Source organism: Perca fluviatilis, chromosome 1 (assembly GCF_010015445.1).
Source record: "Perca fluviatilis chromosome 1, GENO_Pfluv_1.0, whole genome shotgun sequence".
NCBI lineage: Eukaryota > Metazoa > Chordata > Actinopteri > Perciformes > Percidae > Perca > Perca fluviatilis.
The window spans coordinates 11,477,132-11,503,445 of record NC_053112.1 but is presented as its reverse complement, the minus strand read 5'-3'; the positions used below and the strand labels follow the sequence as shown (position 1 = coordinate 11,503,445).

The window sequence follows — 26,314 nt, the reverse complement described above, 5'->3', positions numbered from 1 at the left end:
CAGGCAATTATTTTACTCTGTCCCCTACTGCAGGGCAGGAGTTAGGGGCAACTAGCACACCACGCTAGTTGTCAGAGTGCAAGCTAACCTGCTGCGCTAATGATAATCAGGCAACAAGGGGCAGGAGCATTACAGAAAGGGAAGAAAGGGAATTCACTCAACCAGAAGGATACGGGGATGATGGTGATGTGTAAGGAAGGAGGTGTTGCATGCATGAATAGGTATGAAATTATAGTATAAGACAGTTTTCCTGTGTTAGTGAACAGTGTTTGTTCAGGCATGGCAGTGTGTCATTACAACCATGTGTTTGGCTGATTGTTTGCATACGTGCCAATGAAATGTGTGTATGAAATGGGCAGCATGCAATTACAATCTATGCTTGTGTGACAGAGCGAGAGAGAGAGAGCGTGTGTGTATGTGGCTGTGTGTCAGGGAATGACAGCAAGCAAATAAATGAGCTCTGCAGACTGAAAGGCAGATTAAATGAAAATGCTTCAGATACCCAGCCTCAACCGTCAGTCTCGCGACAGAACAGACCTTCATGACAAGATTCCTCAAAGATACAGATACAGAAACACACACAGACACACAGACACACACACACACACACACACACACACACACACACACCACACACACACACACACACACACACACAGATTTGTGGCACTATCCTTGTGGGGACCCGTCATAGACATAATGCATTTCCTAGCCCCTTACCCTAAACTTAACCATCACAACTAAATGCCTAAGCTTAAGCCTTACCCTAACCCTCACCCTAACCATAACCTAATTCTATCCCTAATCCTAAAACCAAGTCTTAACCCTCAAACAGCCCTTATTTTTGGACCCCACGAATATAGTTAAACAAGCCCACACACACACACACACACACACACACACACCATTATGACTGGTCTCATGTTGAGGACGCACTCATGCAAAGCTGCACTGTCAGACACGACAGGTTATTTGAAAGCAGATAAAATGCGCGTACACACATGAACACTGTCACACACACTGAGGAGTACACAAGCACTGAGAAACACACACAATCACACACACACACACACACACACGCACACGCACACAGACACACACACATACACAGGATGATGCAAATTCTTACAGAAGAGCCAGTTCAATCTTCCAAAAGGACACACTAAAACTCTCCCGCTGTTTTTTTCTTCTTTTCTCTGCCTCTCCTGAAAAACAAGGTCCTTGAAAAGGCCAGTGGTGACAGGCATATTATCAGCTCTTCAACATAGCTCTCAGGGTATATGTGTGTGTGTGTGTGTGTGTGTGTGTTGTGTGTGTGTGTGTGTGTGTGTGTGTGTGGATGGTTGTGCCTGTATTAATAAAGCCGAAGAAAAAACATCTTTGGCTGAAATAAAACTGAATCTAATCCTGAATATTCACATACAAATATGGTTGTATTAGTTGGTTAAAAATTGTGCTCTCATTTAATCTTTGTATCTTTTTGAGGGAGGTGTCCGCAAAGCAGAGGGCTTCTTCGGTTGTTGTAATATGTAATTGAACATAGGTGGCTACTCTGAGTTGTAATTTTAAAGTCAGACAGATCAGAAGAACCCATGAGAACTCCAAATATGACATTCACAATAAGCAATTTCATTCCAACATACACAAAGATAACAGAGTAGAACGGAATCATGAGAACTGTAACACTACAAATACAAACAGTTGAGAAAGGGAATGCATAAATTATACAGAGAATACGTAACAAAAACAGAGAAAAAAGACACTTAGGCTTTTAGGCCTGTAAAGACCCTAAGTTCATTTCTACAGATGTTTGGTTCCCGTCCGCCTGCACATAAAACTCGCCGTTTTGGCACTTTTTAAGACCATTTGTTTCTGTAAACGATAGAAATATTCAGTCCATACTTTGTGTGGGCAGGTGTGAATATGGTATGTTTTATGTGTGTGGGAAGGTGTTTTGTGTGTATACGTGTGTGTGTGTGTGTGTGTGTGTGTGTGTGTTGTGAATACTCCGTTATGTGTGGAAAGGTATATGTTGTATGTGTTCTCACATTTCATGTCCATATAGTGTAACTCTAATCTATTCAAACACGTACAGTATATTAATAGATTCTCTACATTAGTGTCTGTGCGTGTGTGTGTGATTGTGTCAGAGTGTGTGTTTGTCACAGTTGGCCTCCGGTAGAAACTCCTCCGCTTTTGTTGTATGTTAAATTCATAAGGGAACTCCCTCCATTAGTCTTTGTCATTTGGTTGACAATGAGTCAAATGATCAACAGATCAAGTCAACCCGCGAATGATTCAACACAGTAACGACTCAACCTCAACAGCAGACAGACAGCATTGTTTGCAGTAAAAACCACAGTCCTGCTTCCTCTTTAGAGCCATTAAAACTATCCAGGGCCAAGGTCAGCTAAGCGAGTCTTATAGGGGCTAATGGTTGAATTTTCTGTGTAGCTTTCAGGAAAGCCAAGAAAACATAAAAGAAATTATTATTATTGTAGAGTCCTGACCCAAATTTGCCGACATTTTTTTTTATACAAGTGCAGTGCAGGAATTTGTCAGAAAATAATAAAGAAATGGCTCCAATATCAACATTACAAAATATTTAAAACATAAAAAACAGAACTGTAAGCATATAATCCTTGGCAGATGAATATTAAAAAAAATTCATGACCATGACATTAATGCTAACAGAATGACAGGCCAGGTACAGTAGCTAGCCTGTATAGCTGGTGTGACTTGCAAACTAGACAATCTAAGTTAAATTAAATGAGAAGGTAAGTTACACTGACTCTGGCCAGTTTGTGTTATTCAGCTCATAATAATATGACTGATTACTCTCCATGTTTAGTGTTCACTGTGCTTTTTTGAAGGGGGGGGATGCTTGTGCTCTCAACTGAGCCTTTCAAACGGTGCATTCTCCAAGTCAGCACATTGCCTCCAACAACCTTTGTCAATCAAATGATCTATTTGATTAAGATTCAGATTTTGAACATGGTATAGGCCTACAGCCTTAAATGAAGGTCTGACTTTGAGACAATGCAAAGAAGCCTCCTAAACATTTGACTCTGCCTAACAAGATTAATCACAGCCAAGAAGATACCTCCAAAGTACAGCAGCTCTGCATACATGTTTGTTTGACTCAAATGTAAAAATCCATGTGGCTAAAATGGGCATGATACTGCCACACCACGAAAAATTAAAGATACTGTTTTGTTACTACTGGTCCTGGACCATAATTGGATTAACATGTTCAACAATTTGCCTTGTTATTGTATTTATAAGGCATTGGAAGAAATATATTGTGTACATTAAACTACATCATTGCCGATAACTCTTCTCCAAGGGCAGCATGATGTAAGTGAAAGTTTTGATAGCAGTAATGAACTGTGATTTAAGCCCTGGATAGCCCCGTTTAGCCCTATAGTCGGAAGCAGTTCCACCCTGTCACACTATAGCAGAAAAATACTCTTCAAATTGCACCAAACTGCAGCTTCTGAAATGAATCTGATGTAAAAAGGTTTTATATTTTACATGTTTACAACATAAATATATTATTCTGTTTAGCAGAATGCACAATTTTGTAAGGGGAGATAAATGTACTAGGGAAAAGTTGGAGATTAAAATTCTAGGGACATTTGGTCTAAATTCTGTCCCAGGACTCCTATTTTCTGTACTGGTATTAAAGTCCAAGAGAAGTGACAAAAAGTTATGCTCACAGCCCTGGTTCAAAGTACCATTGACTTGTGGCAAAGGAAGAAGGGGCATAAGGGGATAGGAAGAGGAATGCTTCTGGGTTTACACCTGCAAGTGTGAAGCCAGCCTCGATCTAAACAGCTTTTCAATGTTTACAGCATTAAAACAAAATCCCTGTTTCCAATGCAGACCTTTTTGTATGGATTCAAAAGTTTAATTAAATAGGAGCAAAGAGACCTCACTGCCATTCCCAGGGAACCATTGGAAGTATACCGTTTCTCTGCCAGAGGTTTGCATTGAAAGCAACTACAACTCCAAAGGGAGGCAATCGAGAGGGTTGTTCCATAATTTTACATTACTATTAATTTGTGTTATTCAATAAGCCCGAACTTCAAAAACTTACAAAACTGAAATGAGAAACCAAACTTGTGTAGCAATGAGTCCCCGAGGCAGCCAGCAATATTGTCTACAACACTGAAAAAAAAACATAAATTAGTTTGTGGCGTATAGAAACTATCTACACTAGTTCTTAGATTATTAAAAAGCTTGTTGCCTATTCACCAGAGCTGTTCCACCCAAAGACCCCATTAATCACAAAGACTATAATCTTAATGTTAACTCAGATATCTCTGCACGTAGACTCTCTGTGACCCCAACTTGGGAAAACAAGAGGCCCAGTAAATGTTTTTTATTTTTATTTTGTCCAGAGCAGACACCATGCCTGATTACCAGTTCCAACGTACTTCTGGGATTCACAGCTCTGGATAGTTAGGGTTTGACTCTACTCCTCAGAGACTGCCACAAGTTGTTCCATCTCAATTGTTTCCTGGAGTTACTTTTCTGGAAGCCTGTGACTTTCAGGGATTCCTCCACATTGATTCATCATTTTTGTTAATTGGCCAGACTAGAGATAAGAGACACAGGCAGTCCCTAAGGTACAGTATCTGTACATCCGTCAGTCTCAATTTGTGGCCACTGAGGACTGGAGTCAGACACCCTTCATTGTAAGGAGATCAAAAACCTTGCTGTCAAGTGAAAATAATGTAGATGATTCAACTGTGGATGAATACATACTTAAGGAAATATATCAACTGAGAAAGAGGAGCAAGGCTTGGCTGTATGTTCAAACTGAAATGCATTATATTAGTGATATGTGCATTTACACGAACAGGGCAGGGCAAAATAAAATGTATTTGGAAAGCAAATGAATTAAAGAGTAAGTGTAAATAATTAAATAAAAGCATAAGGGACAATAAGAACAATGGACCATTGGACAGAATGATTAATGATATCAAATGATAGCAAATTATGACAATTGGACACTGTGCTTATGAATAACTGAGCTAGTTATTCCTTACATCCAGGGAAAAGCCTCGAGGCTATATGTAGGTAACCTCAGCTCTATTCCGCCCATTCTTCCAAATGAAGTCATTATTTTTAAAAAGCTTCCACCTCTACATAGCCTTTGGTACTAATCTAAAACTAATTGATTGGTGATTCCTTCGACCTAAAACATAGGGGAGCTGCCAGTGGAATTTGAACAATAGGCCAAAATAGAAAACTGGGCTCTTTATAAAAATGGAAGCTGTCCAACTGAGTGCCCAAGGGAATTTGCTCTGTTTTTTTATGTGGTCCAACCCGACCAAATTAAGTTCTATTGATCTGATAGCAGAGTAATGACGCGCCTTGGACATCCCCATTGTGAATGCTAGTGGGTCTATTGGATTGGCTGCCACAGATGACATAGAGAGCAGAGGGAAAGTCATTATTCATATGAAACACAATGGAATATCAAAAGCAAAAACAGTGGGTAGATCACTACAGCATAATTAAATGGTTGGTTCACCCAAAGTACAAAACATATTTTCTCATTTCCCCCTCGAGGTATCTAGCTATTAAAATAGTTTTTCTTTCATTTGCCCAGGTTTTGGGATATCTGTCTGAGATTTCTGCCACGACACCAACAGTGGAGGTGAAGGTAATTTGTTTTTAGTGCTCACAGCATTGACTTAATTTCTAGTTAAGCAATAGAGTGTAGTGTTTAGGTAAATGGTCCAATGTGCATGCTCTTTATGCACATGAATTTTCTTGTTACTTCACAACAGATTTCCCTTCTAACTTCTGAATAGAGCCCAATTCTGTAGACAGAGATCTTCATAGGTCAAAGTGTAAATGCCACCCATCACTTTCCCTTTCCTCATCAAACTCACACCTTGAACAGCGGGAGAATTCTAGACCTGTCAAAACGATGATATCAAAGTTAACCCAGTGGAAAATCAAACCTCCAGGGTTGATAAGCTGGTCCTTCTTGACCGATCTGACTCAAAAGACTATTAACAAGTAGATTCATAATAACGCACAGGAGGTTATTTCACCTTACCTTGGCCTAAACATACAGTCATGGTGAAGCATAAATCTGACCTTAGTTTTTTTTTTAGACTGTCTTACTGAGGACCGTTCCTGGTTAAGCATCTGATGAGGGAGGCAGGGATAGAAGAAAGATAGGCAGACCAAGAAAGCCGTCATTAATTTCAATCAGGCTCCCAGTCTGGCAGAGTTAATAATATCAGCACGCTCTTCTGACCTCAGATGATGGTACGACATCAACCTCTGCAAATTACTCATTAATTTACCCCATTAAGTTAGACAGAGGTGGCAGGCAGGGGAAAAACATGGAGGAGAATGAATTAATTAGACATTTTAAAACAGAATTAATACCTTTTCAATTGAGATGTATCACAGTAGAGAAAGAGAGGTCATGATGGCAGTGGTGAGGATAGGAAGAATGGGCAGAAAAAGGAATACTGACTATATAGACCTGCTGACATTAATATTTTCCCAGAATGGATGTCAATGCAAATGTAGTGCATAAAGATAATTTATATGGATGAGAAGTAGCCTACTTTTGTATATCCAAAGCATTTGTACTGTTAGAATCATCAGCATTTGTGTCTCTTGTATATGACAATGTTCTGTGCATAATGTGAGATAAACATTTGTCTCATAACAAAGTCTCTTCGTTTGGTCTGTAATAATACCAAGCCTTGCTCCTATTTGTTTCAACAGATTTCATTGTAACACCCATAAAGTCAAACCCAAATCTTAAATAATAAACCAAATAAAATCCTTGGGGCTACATTATTCTCTATTAACCATATTGAAAAGGAAAAGCAAATACAGTATAATAAATATAATTAAAAAGTTGTGAAATTATACCTCACTTTGGGCACTTTGGTTCATAGCAAGCTCCAGCCCAGAGCAAAGCAGGGTCATATATAGTGAGTGGACGGCCATCCAAGCAGAGTATCCTTTGGGCCTTCACTCTGCTTATCATCCATTGTATCTCACTGTGTAGTACAGATAGTATATGACATATTTATATCGCCTTGATATATTGGCTATAAGGACCCTATTTTGTCTCTTCAACGTTGGCATGTTCAAAATGAGATGCTGCAAACCTCTAACCTGCTTTCAATCTTCCTCTATTCCTAAATGTGATTACCAGGTTCTTTAATATAGGAGCTAACAACTGTCTTGCCAACCTGCACAACCCACCCTAAAGTCATTTCTGCATGACTTGCACTATTGAAATGTAAATTTCCAACCTCATAGCTTCCCTTCTCAAAAGAAATACGCTACACCTGTAAATAAGAAATGGGCTAAGAGACGAAAGTGCCTGCCGATCTTGAAGGGGTTTTATTCACATTATCTAGATCGACAAGCAGGCTGGGCCACACACATTCATGTACACACACAACTCCCCAACTGGGAGGGTATCTATATGCAAAACATCTCCACTAAGCCATCCACTTTACTACCATAGAGGAGGCTGAGAATAATGGACGACTCAGCCTAAACCCCAACCCTATTCTCCCACCCACACACTAAGACTCACCCCAGCATGCACATACTGTATACATGCCCACACACCGTTGAACATACGTAGTTAGGTGTTTCAAATCGATAAGCATGCTCAACACACATCCTCCCCGACCTATTCTTACACTGGCTAAATGCCAGGAAGAACAATTAGCCCGCTAAGTACCATCTAATGTCCTCCCCCAAAGAAGGATATTCAGGCTACTCTAAAACAAATGCACCTAATTCCTCATCCTGCTCCCTCCCTCATTATCTCCCTAAATGATGCTTCTATAGGAGAACAGGTGTTGGAGGTGCAGTGGAATGATTGTTGTGTGAATGGTGGTAGGATGGTATTAGAAGCTGGGGGGGGGGCTGCTTCTGGTGAGATAACCGAGCTACAGTGTACCAGTATTGAGGTAAAAGACAGGTAAAAGAAGAGGTGCTTGTTACCACCTCTTTTTTGCTCATTAGTAGGGATTCAGCAGGCCTACGGAAGCTTGCGAGGGCCAAAGTGCCCAGTATAAGGTAGTCTGGTGAACAGCTTGATTCTTGTCAATTACTACTTAGTATTGTGGTGAAAACAGACAACCTCTTAAAATGCCAATAGTTTATCATAGAATCAATAAAAAAAATATCACCCAGGGAAACGACCCATGTCACTTGACACCTCACAGGAAATATCATATATCTTGCTACATTAACATATATTCCCCTTTATTAGTCTGCTGTTGGGATCGAACTTCAGAATCTTCCTAAGAACATTCGACTTAGCTTCCCTCACAGCTGCTCACAGCTTCTGCTGGGCAGAAACCCCCTTCCAGTAGTCCAAAATATCGTGAAGGTCCTCGTCCTTGGCAAACTGAACCTTCTTACGCAGGGCGTGGCCTGCTGCTATATAGGAGGCCTCCTCTCTGGGGCTTTTCTTGTAAGGCCGGAATCGCTCCCAGATCCGCAGTGTGCTCTCAGAAGAATACTCTGGACTGGAGGAGTAGCCAGAGTTGTAGTTGTGGTGACGAGAAGGTGAGAGCTGGGAGTAGGTGGATGTGGCATCCCTCTTGGTGCGGCCCAGTGGCTTCAGGAATGAGGCCTTTTGGGCCTGTGAGGGTGAGTCGTTGCCGCCCTCATAGTAGAGTGCAGGAAAAGAGTGGCGGTGCTCGGAGCTGTGGTAGTCAGGCTGAACTTCCAAGTGGTGCTGCTGCTGTCCGGGGCCAACCCCCGCACCTCCACTCCCCTTATTACACCCCATCCCGCCCCCATTCACACTCACCCCACCACCATTTATGTTTCCCATCCCATTCCCGTTGCAGCCTCCTATTCCGCCAGCTCCTCCACTTCCACCCCCTCCACCACAACCCACAGGGCTGCCTTTTTCTGTTGGGTACTTGGGAGGATCGCTGCGCTGCTCAGGGATATCCACACTGAACACTCTGTTGCTCTTGACAGATCCCACAGCGGGGACACCACAACGGTTCTTCACTACAGCAGTGTCAGCGCTCAACTGCCTCTGAAGGGGCCGCACTGCATTGGCTGGGGGTGGGTCACGGTAAGGAGGGGAGAGGAACCCCCCACCACTGATGCCTGGCCGCTCAGACAGGGGCATGACCAGGGGCACTGGAGCCATAGAAGGGGGGTGAGGCGGCTGATGTAGCTGAGGATGAGGATGTGGCTGAGGATGTGGCTGAGGATGGGGCTGAGGATGAGGCTGGGGGTGAGACTTTAGATGCACCTTTGGAGAGGAGGCCATGATCTGATCTCCAGGGTGGCCTGGAGAGAGGGGCAGGAGGTTGCGGGGGAGGGACGCAATGCAAGTTGGTGGCTGGGAGGAGGAAACAGAGTTGCCATTGTCAGCCGTGGTTACAACATTAGCAGAGGCATCCAGCTTCAGAGCATCAATGCAGTTGTTGATGATCTGGTTCACCTTGTCCACCTCCTTGGCAATGGTGGAGATCTCTGACGCTGAGCCACGGCCATCGTCATCCGAATCCTCCCCAGCCTCTATCCCATTTTCAGCCCCGCCTCGCCTATCCACAACTACCTCCCCTGCTATCACTGCTCCTCCAGCTCCCACCCCTCCCTCTCTGCCTTCCCCTGCCATTCCCACCGTCCTCACATCCATGTAGTTGCCCTTGCCGCCCATTGCCTCAGAGAAGGCAGTGGCCATTTTTTCCACTTGCGGCAGGGTGGAGAGGCGAGAAGAACTGGTGTTGGCTGAGCCATGGAGCATGCCTGTGCTAGAGGAGGCAGACGGGGGCAGCTTGCCTCCTGCTCCTCCTGAATGGTGGTGCTGGTGGTGAGCCTGCTCCTGGAGACGCTGCATGGCACCGGGGTCATTGGCTACTGCCGCAGCCGCCTCTGGGCCATACCTGAAGAATAACAGATTCACTTTAACACAGAAAATACATATAGTTTCATTATCTGATCTCATATTGTGTACATCATGCACATTATACTAACAGCATGATTGCAAAATGCAGTTGTACCTAATAAGTTTTTTTAAAGTTCATTTGATTTAATATGTCCTCTCAGTGATGCCATGGGGTGACAGAGTATTGCTGTTTTAATTAAAGAAACTATGAAAAATAACAAGGCCCAAAGCCTCAACAAAGTATGGTTGGGGAAAATGTTTGTAGTTAGAATAAATGAGACTTTCCAGGGCTTCGAATCAAAACAACTAATGAACTGATGCCTTTAGCAGAACTTGTTCCAAACAAATCAATTTTACCCAAGGGACACACAGCAGTGTTCATTTCTGTTGTGGCTAAACATGTCAGATGCAGTCACTATCTCTATATTGGCTCTTCAACAATTCATTGTCATGAAAATGGGTTATAATGTGGCCCTTAAGATTTCCAGTAACATAAAAAAATGTCTAGTACCTCATCTCCAAAATAGTTTTCTTCACACTTATAGCTTTCTTCTTCTCTTCCTGGATGCGTCGTCGTCTGAGACAGTAATAGACTAATCCAAGCACAATGACCATGCCAAACAGACATCCCAAGATGGTCATGATGTAGTGGGTAGTTGTGGATGGATCGGTTCGCTGGTCCTCTGACCCAATAGCACGTGTGGAAAAGGTCAGACAGGTGTGGTTGTTGCGCTGAGTTTTGCTTGCAGAAAGCACACAATAAGTGTAATTTGTGTGAGGTTTCAGTTTGTCCAAAGTAAGTACCTCCTTTTTGTTTTTAAGGGGCTTGATGTCTTCAACAAACGTGTGGTTGTACTTGGAGAGGATGTACATCTTACTGTATGGTCGTGGGATCTGCACCATTAGAGAAGCGGTGTAGAGGGAGACAGTTTGAAGCTTGATGGAAATCTGATGGTTATAGGTAGGGTCTGCAGTGGACGATATGGTTGGTTGGTGGTACAGACCTTGGTCTGGGTTGTCCAAACCCATACCTGAGCCTTCTTGATCCGGTGTCTGGGAGGTCATCCCTGGAATTATCACACCATCGCGACACATTGATAAAAGAGCATAACGGGCATTTTTTCCGTTTCCGGGCTGCGGGCTCAGAAGTGGATAACCAGTCATTTCCAGAGGGGTTTCGCACTGGAGACGGTCATAGGTGTGGGTTACATTGTTAAACACCTCCAGCCAAGTGAGGAAGCTGTAGAGCTCACAGCCACAGTGGAACGGGTTTCCTGCTAGTTCACACACCAGCAGCCTGTTGAGGACAGTGAAGGTAGATGGGTCAAGACGGGCCAACTTATTGGAAGATAAGTCCAGGCTGCTGAGGCTGGGGCACTCCCAGAAGGCATTGTTGGCAATGACCTCAATAAGGTTGTGTTGCAAAAAGAGGCACTGCATTCGGCCCAGACCTCTCAACATGCCCTCAGTCAGGTTTGTCAGCTTGTTGTAGCCCAGCTGAAGAACCTGAGACAGAAAAAGAGAGTATAGCCCCTTGACATTTTTAATAAACATGACAACAAATCTAATTGCTAATCATTTGGTGGGAGGTGTTTTTAAGGAATGCAATTTATTATTTTATTATATTTGTAGAAATGTATGAGCATTAAGAATATTTTTATGATTTTAAATTAAAGATAAACAAATACATGCAAAGAGTTGTGTTCTTGGCTGCAGACCTGTAGGTTGGCCTGTCCAGCAAAGGCCCCATCCTCGATGTAACTGATCTCGTTCTTGGTAAGATTGAGGTCAGTAAGGTTTGTGAAGCGGTACATGGAGGTAAATAGCACAGCCTTAAGTTTGTTCTCATTCAGCCTCAGGTCATGAACCTACGGGAGACAAGAGAGTGGATGACTTTCAGTTGATGTGTTGTACCCTCTGGCAGCCATAGAGGAGAACCTAAACGCTTTGCCAAAAATAGCTGCCAAGAGCATATTACACCTCCAAACATACAAGTTTGCTGTCTAATGAGTAATTTTCCCAGTTATACATCTGGTCAAAATTTGTTCAGTTAATCACAGCCTGTTTGCAAGCAGCTGAGCATCCAGCCTGAGATATCTAGCAGTGGTAAATGTTGATGCTAGAAATGGAATGTAGTTGCTTGTTAATATTAAAGCACCCAACGGTAATTTTTTTCGGTTTTAATCAGTTATGCAGCAAATTGCAGATGGTAATTGAAATACCTGAAACACTTAGTATATTTTAAAATGTCCCTCTGTTGCTTGTGTCCTAAGCACTGTCTTCTCTCTCTCTCTCTCTCTCTCTCTCTCTCTCTCTCTCTCTCTCTACTCAGGCTTCTCTGTGCTGGACCATCGGCCATCCTGGGACCTCTCTCTCTCTCCTGGCTGTTGGTTCCTCATTCCACATGTTGGATCTGGAACTTGTTTCTCTCTATCCCCCCTGTGTATTTGTTTAATTCTCGTATCTGTGCTTCAGTTTTGCTTCTTGGATGTGTACAGTATGTGTAGCCTGTCCTATTTCCAGGTTACAGGGTGAAGAGGAGGTTGTGTGTCTCAGGATCTAGCTGTTTGGTGACACAGAAGCGGCTTGACATCATCCATGATCCATCTTTTTCATATATGTCCACATTCATAGTCTTTATTGTAATTCTATTATGTTGTTCTATTCTTTACACATGATATATGTCTGTCCTGGGAGAGGGATCCCCTCTGAGTTGCTCTTGAGATTTTGTAGTAGTTAGGTAGCCAAATTCCACAAACAAGAGCAACACAAAACAATTGGTTTATGTATCTCTTCTACGTCACCAATGTAACCTATTTAGCAACTATTTGCTTTAACAATATCATCACAGCCACATAACAATTGAAATATTATTGCTGCCATGGTCACTATCATTGGACAGATGAATATAACCTTGCACTTGATTAGGAAAATGCAACATGCAATCTAAACCTGAATTTAAAAATTATTAAATTACATTATGAATACTGTATTACCATCACTGTCATAGTTGTCACCGCAATCAACATATTATCAAAACCATCAGAATCACACAATAAACCACAAACATACTGACTGACCACAAGATGAGATTTTACTTGCAGCAAAAGACATTATTATTAATTGTTGTTACACTGTAAACCCGAACGTTCAAAGTAATTAAATAGATTAAGTAGTGTATACTCAAAGTTTTAGAACAAGTTCTACTAACTTAATTTTGTCAAGTTGGTGTAACATGTTCTTCCTTTTTGAGTATTGTTAACTAATATTTTTTTATTAAATGGAAGTATTTTGTGTATAAGTAAGCATAACTTAAAAACATAACTTAAGTACAATGTAATAGAATTGAGTAATAACATACTAAGAAAGATAAAGTCCTGTTATTTCTATTGTTTAAAATAGGGAGGATTTAAAAATAAACTGAATTTATATAGTATTAAATAATAAATAAATCTAATATAAGTAATTACAATATAATAAATAAATTGCAATATTTTTTTTTTTTTTAAGCAGCTGCAGGGATAATTTTGTATGGCGAGTTAATCTCTGATTCAACCTGCGCGAAAGAAGGTGGCGCTAATTTGCACACTACACTGATTCCTTACCGCTCTTTGGGAAAACACAAAAGAAGAAAAGTTTGAACAACGCGCCCAGCAGGGAAGCAGCAGACAGTAGGGTTGCAGAAACTACCCGCGCAGGCATCAATCAGGCTCACTGGACTTACTGTAAGTTTTGAATGTTAATATTCATTCGCTTTTACTTCTTTTATTAATTTTGTATGTGTTTGTCTCAGAGCGCGTACCTTGCCAACGCCCCCGCCCTTCACTGGCTTATCACGGGAGTCTTGTAGGGATTGGCAACTTGTCAGATATAGGTTAGCTGCTAAAGAGCTAGCTAGCCACTTAGCGCAACCAATAACGTTACCAGAGACTATTTAGAAGGACTTTGACGTTCGCACTCCAGCAGCACAACTAGCGACCTAGCTACCACTAACCGACTCCCTGAAGAATTTGACGACGGATGAATCTAGTAATCACACGCTGCATTCCCCGCTTTAAAGGTGGTGTTAGAAAATTAGTTGTTAGTAGAAGCACTAACAGACACTTCGCATGCGATAGTTAGTTTTTGTTGCTGGAAACTTTCAATAGTGCACAAAAAGCATGAACGCCTCAAACTGAGTTCCTACACTGCAAGTCCGCGCTCTGTGTAGCTTCTAGGGACGCTGGTTTTAAATTCTGTGTGAGCAGACTGTCTGAGACACGGAGATTGCTGTTAACAGAACGAGTCAACTGCCCGTGCCCGCCTACTGTGTTGCCTCGGTTTTAAAACAAACGACCCTGCTGGAGACAAGCTGCTTTTTATGACAAAGATGAATAAAGTAAAAACCCCTTAACAGTAAAGCTTTGGTTTGTAGAAATGGTATTATTGTTGATTAACCATGCACTAAGGTTCAAGTGTGGCTGCTTTTCTTTACAGTAATGTTAATTTTGCTTGATGGCTTTAGTAACTTGACACTTATGGGGATTAAATGAAAAGATCATTAACAGGGAACATTTATAAATGGAAGTATTTATAATTTGACACTCTTTGAATCTTTTAATTGTTCAGTTTCAGATCAGTTTATGCCTTTGCATCTTGCTGTTCCAGTTTCCCAAGAAGTTAAGGAAGATAACTGGAGATGTGATAACGATACCAGGTAATCCAATGAATGTGAATTCTTCTATCACCCCCCCCCCGCCCTCTAAATACCAATAACTTGAATTGTTTTTTTTTCTCAGACAAGGTTTTAGTGTGGTAACCCCAAATCATACGCACTCCCACATACACACATCATTGTTTTTTGTACTTGCCTGTTTGATCAAAATAAAGTGTTTTGCTGTATTTAAGTCAACAATTAATGAATGTGTTCTGTTCACGAATACTACTAATCATATTTTACTTAACTTTGTATTTGCTTGCAAAAATTGTTGAAGAAGACTGAGAAGAAACTGCCCCTCATTAGAAAGATGATGGAGACCACATTTCCCCTATGCCGACAGACCATAGTGATGTCCTGCCCACCAGTGAACGACCTCATGGACCTCTGGCCTGCTCTCAAAATAGAGTCTGAGGTAATATGGATCAGCTCTCTCTTTTAAAGTGAAAATTGTGATTCTTACTCATTTGGCTGATATTTTTGCTTTATGAATGTGTGCAAGATTCTTCAAATTGAACTGTTTTTTTTAATAAGTGTTGTTGCTGTATTCTCCTCTGGCTGTTATTTCTATGTAGTTGTATGCAGAGTTCCAGCGGATTACAAATCAGAACCTGCCCAACACGTGCTATGCTGAGCTTGACCGCTATCTTCCTCGACTGATGACCTTATTCAGACGGAAGGCATCAAAAACTGGGAAGACGGCAGATGCTCTGGCTGAAATTTTAAAAATCCACGATGAACAGGTAAATAGATTTTTCAATTCTGTTTTTATCTGAATAGGAAATCCATGACATACACACCAAGCGCACTACTGTTCTCCACGTCCTTCCTGTGTATCTGCGCGAGGACGTCTCTGGATGTTTAAGAACCTGCACAGTGAGTCTCCTTAAGTCACTAACAGATTCTGCTGTGTATTATCTAACCCGTAAATACTAACATTTTATTCAATGTTCAGTAAAACATTTTCTTGTAAATGTCCTTGGTTTCAGTCAGCACTTAGATTCTCTGGTATTTTGGCTGATTCATGTGTGCAGAACATGGATCTTATGTTTTTCAACTCTTACAATGAGACCCAGATCTCTTTTGTAAAAGTGGTATTGGATTTCAATGGGACTTGGTAAAGGAAAGACAAATTATTTCATCTGTTCTGTTCCATGTGTTAGTTTGTGATTAGTATCTCTTTTTTCATTCATTCAGGATGAGTCTGATGAGCCAGAGCTTGATGGTGTTGCAGTGGGCCTCATTACTTTCATCGGTGACCATGACGCAAGTCCAGTTCACTACCACCCTGTGAGAATCACTGTCGTCATTGAAAGTGATGCCGTGGTCAGCCTTCCCAGACTTGGCGATGCCTTCCTGGTAATCTGTGGAGTGATCTATGCACTGCACCTCAGCTATCCCAAAGCACTGACCAACACTTTTGAATTCACTCTAAAGATTTAACTTGGTCTAGAAAGTGGTAAACTATCCCTGAGGTTGCAGACCCTCAAGAATGAATTAATGATGTAGAAACTCATCTGAAAAAAAGGCTGCAGGGTAAAGCATTATAAAAGGCTAGTTCAAAGTTATCTCCTTTTGTCTAAATAATGCCTCAAAAAGTTACTTCACTACTGCAGGTGTTCAGCCAATAGGCCCAAACTACACAATATGCCTTTGTTCTCATTAATATAATGCAAAAGTAACGCTAATGTTTTGTATGTTTTAATGTTTTTCTTAACCATTGTGGGCTGCGCAAGATGACTCACATTTCACTGTGCATTTTATATGGTTTGTAAAACATTTACATTTTAGAGTTTTAAGTGAAAATGTTCTTAAACTCTATAGAATATTTGAAATTTCATCCAAATTGCTGCCCTGTCGCCTTACTCAGGAATTAGCAAGGAAGCCAAAAGCAGTGTTTTTTCTTTTATAGCTGTAACGAACGATAATTTCATTTTGGTATTATTGTTTTTGATTACTCCGATTATTTTCCTGACTATCTGATTAGTTGTCTGGTCAATATCAGAAATGTGACTATAAGTCGCTCCGGAGCATAAGTCGCATCAGTCAAAAAATGCGTCATGAAGAGGAAAAAAACATATATAAATCACACCGGACTATAAGTTGCATTTATTTAGAAATGTATTTCACAAAATCCAAAACTACACAATAGCACCCTGAACAACAGGCTGAATACGGTGGGTGTCCGGTATGTTAACGTAACACATTAACAGTTATTAAACTATACAATAGCACACAGAACAACTACCAGGGCGTGGCGACGTAGCGAGCTAACTGCACCGTTGACAAGCCTCTCCCAGCAGCACGTTGTTCAAGCACCCATGTGTGACTCGTTCCTCCAGCTCTGGCCATCTTGCTTTCAGCCCGCGATTAGCCGATTAGCTTTCTTTGATATCTTCATTGCATAAGAGTCACCTTTTCGCCAGTCCCTCACAAGTTTCTCCCTGGTTTCAAACTTTCTTTCTGCTGCTCGATTACCGTTTTCGGCTGCATATTTTACTACCTGCAGTTTATCTCTTTTCTCTTTCTCAGTTGTCTTTAGGAGCAGCATTCTAGTTGTCACAAGCATAGAGCACCCTCTTGCGGCTGTAGATGGTAATGTGTTCAGTATGAATTAACATTTAAAAACATGTTAAATTATATATATTTTGATATACAAGTCGCACAAGTCACAGGACCAGCCGAAGTAGGGAAAAAAGTGCGCTTATAGACCACGGAAAATACGGTACTTATTGGGATTTATTCACAGTATCCCCCAGAGTTAGATAAGTCCATACAACGCTTCTCATCTCTGTGCGTGGTGTATCTCTGTCTGACGCCCATGCCTAGCTTAGCACAGATCCTGGAGGTATCTGGCTCCATCTATGCTCCTAATAAGTGACAAAATAACATTTTCCTATTTACATGTTGTGATTTGTACAACATGTGCTAGGCTAGCAGTGGGTGCGCCAGACAGAGTTACGACACACACTGAGATGAGAAGGGTATTTATGGACTTCTCTAACTCTGGAGGATACGGTGAATAAGACAAAGTCCCATTAAGTCGGCGTGTTCGTTTAAGTGACCAGGAACACATTTGGAAGGATAGGATCAGAGAATTTTGAGTTTTTCTTCTTAAAAATCTCTCAAATTTATTTATTTATTTAATATACAATTAAAGTATATAAGTATATTTTAAAATTATTTTTTATTTTAATTTATAAATGTTTTTCTATTTCATTTTAACATGTAACTGTTCAAAAGGGCGTTAGAACGCTTTTACGACTTTTAGATATATTAAGTTAGTTGAACTTAATGTAAGTGAGGCAATCAGTTGCCTAAAAATTTTTAAGTTTTGAATCACATGTTTTTAAGTAAACAAACTCAACATATTTGACTAATGTGTACTTAAAACAATGACAAAACAAACTAATAAACATTGAGTTTTATTAACATAAAAATTGTGTGGTTGTGTACTTATTTTTTTAAGTTATGTGAACTTATTCCTGTGGTTTGAAAACTCAAAACTGTAAGTCATATAAACTGCAAATATTTGAGTTGAGCTAAATGAGCACTTTTAATTTAACTGTTATCAAAAGGTACAAGTAGCAATTAAACCAACCTTTTAAGTTCGGAAAATTTTGACTTTTAAGTTAATCAACTTAAAAAAACTTAGGCAACTGATTGCCTCACTTTTTTTGAGTTCTGGTAACTTATTCGGGTTTACAGTGTAAGAATGCCATGTGCTTTTAAGCTGACACCATCATAGCTCAGAGTGCATGAAGCCATACGGTTTAATAGAGGTGGCTGGGCTCCAGGTCGGTTATTGCAGCACAATGGTGGAAAGAACTTTAAGGGGTTTAAGTTTGCTAAAAAGAACTGGTCCTATAGCTCATCTTGTTATTACAGAAGATGGTCCCCAAGCTGTTAATAACTCAATGACACTGTTTACTACATTCTTGCAGATACAGCTGCACCTGTGAAAAAAACTATTAGGCTCATGGCACAATGCTTAGAGTACAACAATTCATGCAAAGGCTATGTGTTAAACTATAACATACATACTAGGGGTTTCTACTAGGGGTGTAACGATACATTGATATGGCTCGATATATCAATTCAATCCTCACCGATTCAATATTATCGATATTATCGAAAGTATCGATACATCTTTACAATGCACCTTTATTTTGCAATTCCCACTTATATAATCATTATGTTGCATTAAAACATGTAGTTTGTTTTTAATTTAAATGTCTGGAAGAGCTTAGTAATGAAATTGTCAAATCATATTTTAGGTGTTTTTTTGTAAATATATATAAATGTAACTGATGACTATGTTAAATGTGCTTATGTATTGTCCCGTATCGGTCGCAGGCCCCTGAATCGAATCAAATTGAAATTGTAACGTGGCAGAGTTTGTGATATCCGTACATATTGTATCATTGTCCAAAGAATCAATATAATATTGTATCGTGATAACATTTGTGATCTACACCCCGAGTTTCTACCACGGTATGAAAGGCCTACAGATAAATAAGTTCATACTGACCGTGCTGTTGATGTGTTGGGGGATGGTCTCGTATGGAGGCTGGTTCTGACTGCAGATAGCCAGCCAAACATAGCCTTTGTCCCCCTCTATCAGCCAGCAGTCCCCTTTCACCATGCCAGGCAGGTGGAGGAGGAACAGTGCAGGGAGCAGGAGGGAGAGAAACATGGAGGACAAACAGAGTCTGCTGGCCATGGTTTGGATTAGGAGTGTTTGAGAAAGGAGGGGCAAAAAATTGGAGTTGAAGGCGGAGAGGCAGCGTACAGCAGTTTCAAATTAAAAAGGACTGCAGGTCAGGGGCAAGCGGGTTAAATCTACGTAGAGAGAAAGGTGAACGGAAGGGCGTCTTCACGGTGATTAGAGCTGAGCTTGCAGCATGGCAGCAAGTCCTGTCCCCATCTTAGGTGTTCCACGTCAAAGGGTTTTGGAGACTGTCACCCCAGCAGCTACTCATAGCCCCTGACAACCGTATGTCTCGACAACACAGATGAGGAAATACTCCCTCTCAGAGAAAGGCAGAAGGCCTATATAACAGACAGAGAGAGAGAGAGAGAGAGGGAAGGAGGGAGAGAGAGAGAAAGAGAGGGTGGGAGGGGGGGGGCAGAATATTAACATTATTAGTGATAATGACAAAATGATTGAGACTATGCAGAACATTGTAATACAGTTCACATATCCCCAAATGGTTTTGAATTAATTAAGTTTAGGTCTCATTTCTAAAAGCACTGTGTAAAATAAAAAGGTATATGAATCTAATACCCATGCTACCCAATCCCTTCAAGGTAAAGCACCAGAGTAATAAATCCGTTACCTGCCATGATTATTTCAATAAGTCTTAATAAAGCCCAGAGAAATATATTTTGACTTTTTAATTTAAACCAGGGTTTTTATGTTCTGTAATTAGTCATTTTCATGAAAATAACAGCCTCATATGAGAACAAATTGCAGCTCTTCTGTTCAAACATTAGCATATGATGCACCAATAAAAATGGAAATTGCCAAGACTATGAAAGCAACACCGCTTTTCTTTGGGTTTGTCATTGTTTACAAGGTTCGCCAGCTTGCAGCTGCGGTTCTATTATTTCAACTTTGACGTACATAATGAAACAATAAAAATGTAATAGCTGCAGTTATATAAGGGTGAAAACGGGAAGATGGGCTAAGTGGAAAACAGAGCAGGGCTGTTGTAATTTGCATGTTTTAACAGGATACTAGCTGACATTTAGCTATTTACCTTTCTCAGGGGATTAACTGTGGATTAGGCTCTAATCCAGCATAAAATAGTATGTATCTCATCACCACAGCTCTGACTCTTTTAATTTGTTTTCAAAGTTTTGATTCCTTCCCCAGGGAAAAGTTATCTGGCCACGACATGAATGACAGGGAATTGATAGTAAGAACAACAACTGGGGAACAGATTCTTCTTGAGTACTCCATCTCAATTCCAAATACATTTCCCTCTCTGCTTTATAGGTTGTCTCAGACAGATTAAAAAAACATAACCTGCTGCAAGAAATGAAGCAATGACATGGTTCAACCACACAGCATTCCGGGATGGGAGAAAAACGTGCTCTGGTTTATTGGCATTTTTTAAAACCAATCACAGTCGTCACTTAGCGCCGAACAGAGCCACGGTGCCTCTGCAAAATAGCCTTGGGAAGGAACTTGTTTTTGTGGAACGTTCAAAAGTTGTTTTAGTCGTGCAACAGAAAATTCAGATTGGACAGATAGTCTAGCTAGCTGTCTGGATTTACCCTGCAGAGATCTGAGGAGCAGTTAACCATAGTCCTCAGAAATCCACCGGAGTTCAAAATTCCAACACAAAGAAAACGGAAGGTAACGTACATCCAGCCAAAAAGAGGGACATCCGGTGGAATTTCCGGCAGCACCGGAGCAATCCTGGAAGTGGAATGTTGTTGATATAGAATAGGTTCAACCCAATCTACTCAGGAGTAATGGAAGCCAACTTTGGATACATCTGTTAAACTGGTCCATCCCTAATAGCCTGTCCTCCTCCATGCCTTCCTTCTCATCCACTGCCCTGACATGCACCTCAGTTAGCCTTCAAGTCACTTCTCATTTCTGCCGCACCACACCCCCAGCAGCTCTCAGTCCATTCTTCAAATTGTTCCATGAAATTGATATTGGCAATTCAATTCCTCCACCACAGGCCTTCAATTTGCCTTTGACCCAGCACCGTTGTCTTCCGTATGTGCGTCAGCCCACAACACCCACACTTACAAAAAAAAAGCAATCACAGCTTCAGCTCAGTGGAACAACAGCTAAAGTAACCCCTTTCCACCTTGATAATTATGAAAGTCATTCATTAATCATTTTTTATGTACTCCGCTTTGAAGCAGATTTATTCCACTGATTTAACTGCTGCGTAGAGTCGTGTGTGTGTATGTGAGCGTGTGTGTGTCTGTACGTGTGTGTATGTGAGCATTAGTTCACGGCACGTTGTGATGAAAAGAAGCAAGCAAACTGAATTATATATCAAATAACGATTTGGACATTGATCACACTCGTTCTTTTTTCATCCTATTTCTAAATTCCTTCTCTTCCCACACTTTGAAGACGACTCCAAGCCTAGTGTCATCGTGTAGTGATACAATCCTCACCATCTTTTTTTCGTACTAGGGTTTAAGGGAATGTACACAGTCTCTGGCACACATTAGCAATTTAAGATTTTGGAGTCCACAAAAAAAATACTGTGTCGTTCTTGTGATTACCGTCAGGCTGTTTTTCCCCCGTCGGCAGCTCATATTTACAGCATATCTGATATGAAATGACGGCTGCCCTGACATGGTACCGTGTATACTGTGCTCTGCAAACATAAAAGACGAGTCAGTCAAGACTCATTTCAAAGCTAAAGTTTTTACAGCTTAGACCAGCACAATATTTTTTTTTATATAAATATAATGCTGTAATGATCCAGACCACACTCTTCCAGTCCATCTGGGTCAGTCTCCTGTCTCCATCTCTGTCTGTATTTATTTTCATCCGTTTACTTCTTTCTCCTCTTTACTGTCCCTTTCTTTACTCTGCCGACATTGTTTTAAGCCTGCTTATCTCTGCTGCCTTTCAACTAGAAACACAAATTAATATGCTTCATCGCCAAAACACAACCTGACACCTCTTTTGTTCCCCCCCCCCTCCTCTTTTTCCCCTTTTTTTTTTTTAAAAAAAAAAAAAAGGAAAGGCTTTTTTTTTTTTTTTTTTTTTTTCCAAACCAGGCTCTCTTTGTGTTTAATTAATGTTCCTGATAGCTCGGCTTTAATTAAAGCTTTGCATCTGACAAACAACACTAATGATGTCAAGTCACAGAAACAAATGGAAAGTTCCCAAAGTAAGCCCGATAGGGGATAAGGGCCCCTGGTTTCCTGGTGTTTGTCCTCATTGGAAAATACAGATCTCAGATTTAGGTTGAAAATAATAATCAGTAATTTGTAATGACTAAATGTGTTTTTCCCCATTCTATCAATTGTTGATTCAACCAGAGATACGACAGGGAGTCAGTTTGCATGGGTAATGAGAGCCTTTACAATCAAAACACTTTATATTTGCAATTGATGATAGGCTCCATGGTGGAATAGACACGCCCGCTCGCACATAAACTATAATATCATCTTTAGAAATGAATACTAAAATCCTCAAAAGGTGAATGTATGTACCAGATTTGATGGCCATCCATTCAAAAGTTGTTTAGACATTTCACTTAAAACCACAAACTAGACTTTGCTTAAGTCATTAGGATACATCTGCCGGAACCATGAATATATTTACAAAACTTATAATCCATCATGGGACCTCTTAAACTAAACATTTAAGTTTTCCTTAAGCATGATTGGTCAGGTATTTATGAGCCACAATTACCTTCCAAATAATTAAAGAATCACTCATTTTTTTTGCATTAAACATCCATATAATTGGATGCTCCATTTTCAGCCCAAGGGTGAATTATTTCAGCTAAGATTCATGAAGCAAGGTGAAATAAAGCAGTGGAACAGAGTGACTGTCACCTGTACTCTAATACCTTTGCAGAAAGATATATATATATATATATATATATATATATATATATATATATATATATAGTTTGACTTCCTCACATGCTTGCTCACTGCCACCTTACTTTTCTTATCCATATTAACACTATCCACCGGTTCCATTCATGACACAGCTATTGGGCTTGACTGATAGCACAATCTGACAGAAAATAGGAAAAACTTCATTAGGTTTCCAGAGAGAGTTTAAAATGAAGTAAAAGCTGAAACAAATGGACAAAAGTGACTAAATTAACTTGTGTAAAAAAAAGAATATATATATACATATGGAGGAATTGCAGATTTTGCTATTAAGGTATTATTTTGATTGCCAAAAATACTTTCAGTACTGTAACTGTGAGGGAAATGTGTGGACTCCCAGGATACACATTGAATCCCTTAAAGGTTAACTATTTGGGGACCAGACCATTTAACCATGAGTCTTAAGTATCATAAATATGTGGTTTTAAGGTTAAGGCTAGAATTGGGCTTAGATTGAAGTTAGGGTAAGGGCGGCTTAAAATTCTGTGTCTGCCCAGTCTGAGCTGCAAGAGTTGAAGAAAAGCAACAACAATGAAGACAAGAGTAGCACAGCTACCCTGGAGACCAGGTCATGAACCTTTCTACTGAGTGAGAATAAAAGACAGACAGATAGATAGACAGGAGGCAAAAAAAACAGACAGCAGAGAGAGGGAAGTGCGAAGCAACATGACACCCAAGCTGGTGATTCAGAAATCCAACAGACCATCTAGGAAATCTGTCACCAGTCAGTCAGACAGACAGAAAGACAGCCTCCCAGTTTGCCAGCCAGACAATCAATCCAGTCCGTCAGCAGGGCCAACAGCCAGCCAATCAAATACATAACAAGCCAGTCAGTCGGCTAGTCAGTCACTGAGAATTAAGAAGTATGCCTAATAGTGCTATCTTTGCGTCCCAGCCTGCCAACCAGCCTGCCTGCCTGCTCTACCTTCAAAGCTGCTGCACTGTTCCTTCAAATCCATTTTCCTCACTCCTGTCTCTTCTCTCTCTTCCTTTCAAGCTTTCATGAAGCGGCTGCACGGTTCCTACAAATCCTGTGCATACAGTATATTCCCTCTCTTCACATGTCTCTTTCTGATTCTCTCAGGTTCATTTATTTCATGTCTTTCTGTTGGTCTCCTGTTAGTTTCCATGCTTGCGTATACTTTATTTTTTTGTGTCTCTAAAAATGTGTCCCTGGCTTTCTTAATTTTGCATTGTCACCCGTCTCTTTTGTTTCTGTTGCGATCACATGAATGGGTGGTCATCGGTCATTGCTTTTAAACGGTGCATTGCTCTTTTTTATGAAAACAAACACATACATGCTGATTACAATTAATGACAGTAAGTACATTGTTGCAGCATGAATCCAAAATATTACAGGTTCTTTTTGAAGAAACCCCTCCTCTAACAATACTCCAAAATAAAGGTTCTGAATTTTTTCCACCATGGTGTCTTTGTGGTAATTAAATTGAGTATTAAAATTAAAACCCAGTGATACACTGATGTTTACAACTGATATATTAGCAACTTTGATCAATGTAATTCCTGCTTTTCTGCATTTCTTCTCTCTCCAACCCACTCTCTACTCCATCCCAGCTCAACATTTCCTGTCTCTCTTTCTCTAGTTGTTTCCTGTACATTGAACTCTCTCCAGTTTTGTTTAAAGTGTATGTTACATCTGTTGGCTGTCTACTAGACAAACTCCCACAGGGAGAGCAGACCAGAAAGGAAGTTTTCAGCTGCTGAGTGCTTTCATCCACTTGCTGTGTATCTGTGAAAACCTGGTGGATTTTACCAATACAAATTGTTATATAAGTTTTTTTTTTTTTTTTTTTAATTGTGTTAACTGTAAAATATTATTTGTATTTTCAAATTTTGTGTAATGTGAAATAATGTCTTTGTGCGTATGGTCTGTAATGTGATGTTGTAAATTGTATTGTCACATGATATGAACACAAGATGAATAGCTTTTAGCTTATGCCGAAGCTAATGGGGATCCAAATAAAACAAACAAAAACACAGCGTTTGAGACCATAAAGTTTTAGGTCCAGCTGCATCATCAACTGAACATTTCTCCTGAAACCATTGCCCAGTCCTGTGGAAGGTCTACAAATCTCGCTGTGGAATATTTTCATTGGAACTAGAGTCTACTGAAAAAAAGGTCCCGATGAACTGATGCTTTAAGTCCTTGGATGGACTATTAAACATCACCAATTTTGGCACCGATGTCCAATTTACGTAATTGACTTACACGCTGGAACTTAACCTGCCTCATTTACTCCAGCCAGTGATTTCTTAAATTTCCAAGAACAACTTTCAGCAGCCTCCAGAGGCAAGCATGAATGTTTAGCACAGCAAGTTATGTACATAGAGGTTATATACAAATGAGCCGAGAGAGCAGGGGGTTAATGAGGCTGTCTTTACACTGTTTGAGTAAAGAATGCAAGGTCTGAGCTCTTGAGGCAAAGCCCTAACTAGTGCTGGGCTGCAGTTCTCCAGCTGCTTGTTCACTTATAATGAAAATTTGGATGTTGTTTGGGCTTGTTAGATTAGCATGGCCCCAGTTGGGGTCTATTACAGTCTGATGTTCCTGCTATTTCTCTGAATGAGGCTCAGCCATGCTTGGTTGTGTTCTCATAAACTCAACCCAGAGGCATGCCCAAGGCTTTTTTCCTCAATAACATGTAAAAGACTGTGTGAGTCATAAAAGAACATACTGCAGGCAGGGCCTTCTTCATCCTACTCTATGTGTGTGTGTTCTTTTACTTCTATCTTTGTGAGGACCAATTGAGTTTTAGACTGTAATGGTGACAGCATTTTTGGAAAGGCATACCTTGGCCGGTCTTCACTGCTCCCAAGGGCTGTTTATGGGTTACTACTTGATTTACACAACATCTCCTGATAATGGCCTGTGTGCCAATACGCATGCTGCATCAAAAACAGAAATGCCTGTCAGATGTGACAAATGCTTGTTTTGTTCTGTGTGTGTGTGTGTGTGTGTGTGTGTGTGTGTGTGTGTGTGTGTGTGTGTGTGTGTGTGTGTAGACAGTGGAAGGTGACTATTGCAGCAAACGGAATGACTGACGACAATGCATGTTGGA

The 26,314-nt window shown here is 40.6% G+C and overlaps 1 protein-coding gene across 1 annotated transcript in view; it reads right to left on the bottom strand.

Annotated features, from left to right (window-relative positions):
• Window positions 1–7,598: 7,598 nt before the first annotated feature.
• LOC120569250 (protein phosphatase 1 regulatory subunit 29-like) overlaps window positions 7,599–26,314 on the bottom strand; it is a 306,066-nt gene continuing 287,350 nt past the window's right edge. The window contains exons 5-8 of the mRNA XM_039817061.1: window positions 19,150–19,670; window positions 11,641–11,790; window positions 10,434–11,428; window positions 7,599–9,920 (exon numbers count right to left, since the gene is read on the bottom strand). Of these exons, the coding sequence (XP_039672995.1) occupies window positions 8,345–9,920; window positions 10,434–11,428; window positions 11,641–11,790; window positions 19,150–19,341 (2,913 nt within the window). The 5' untranslated portion in view covers window positions 19,342–19,670 and the 3' untranslated portion in view covers window positions 7,599–8,344. The remainder of the gene's footprint in view (window positions 9,921–10,433; window positions 11,429–11,640; window positions 11,791–19,149; window positions 19,671–26,314) is intronic.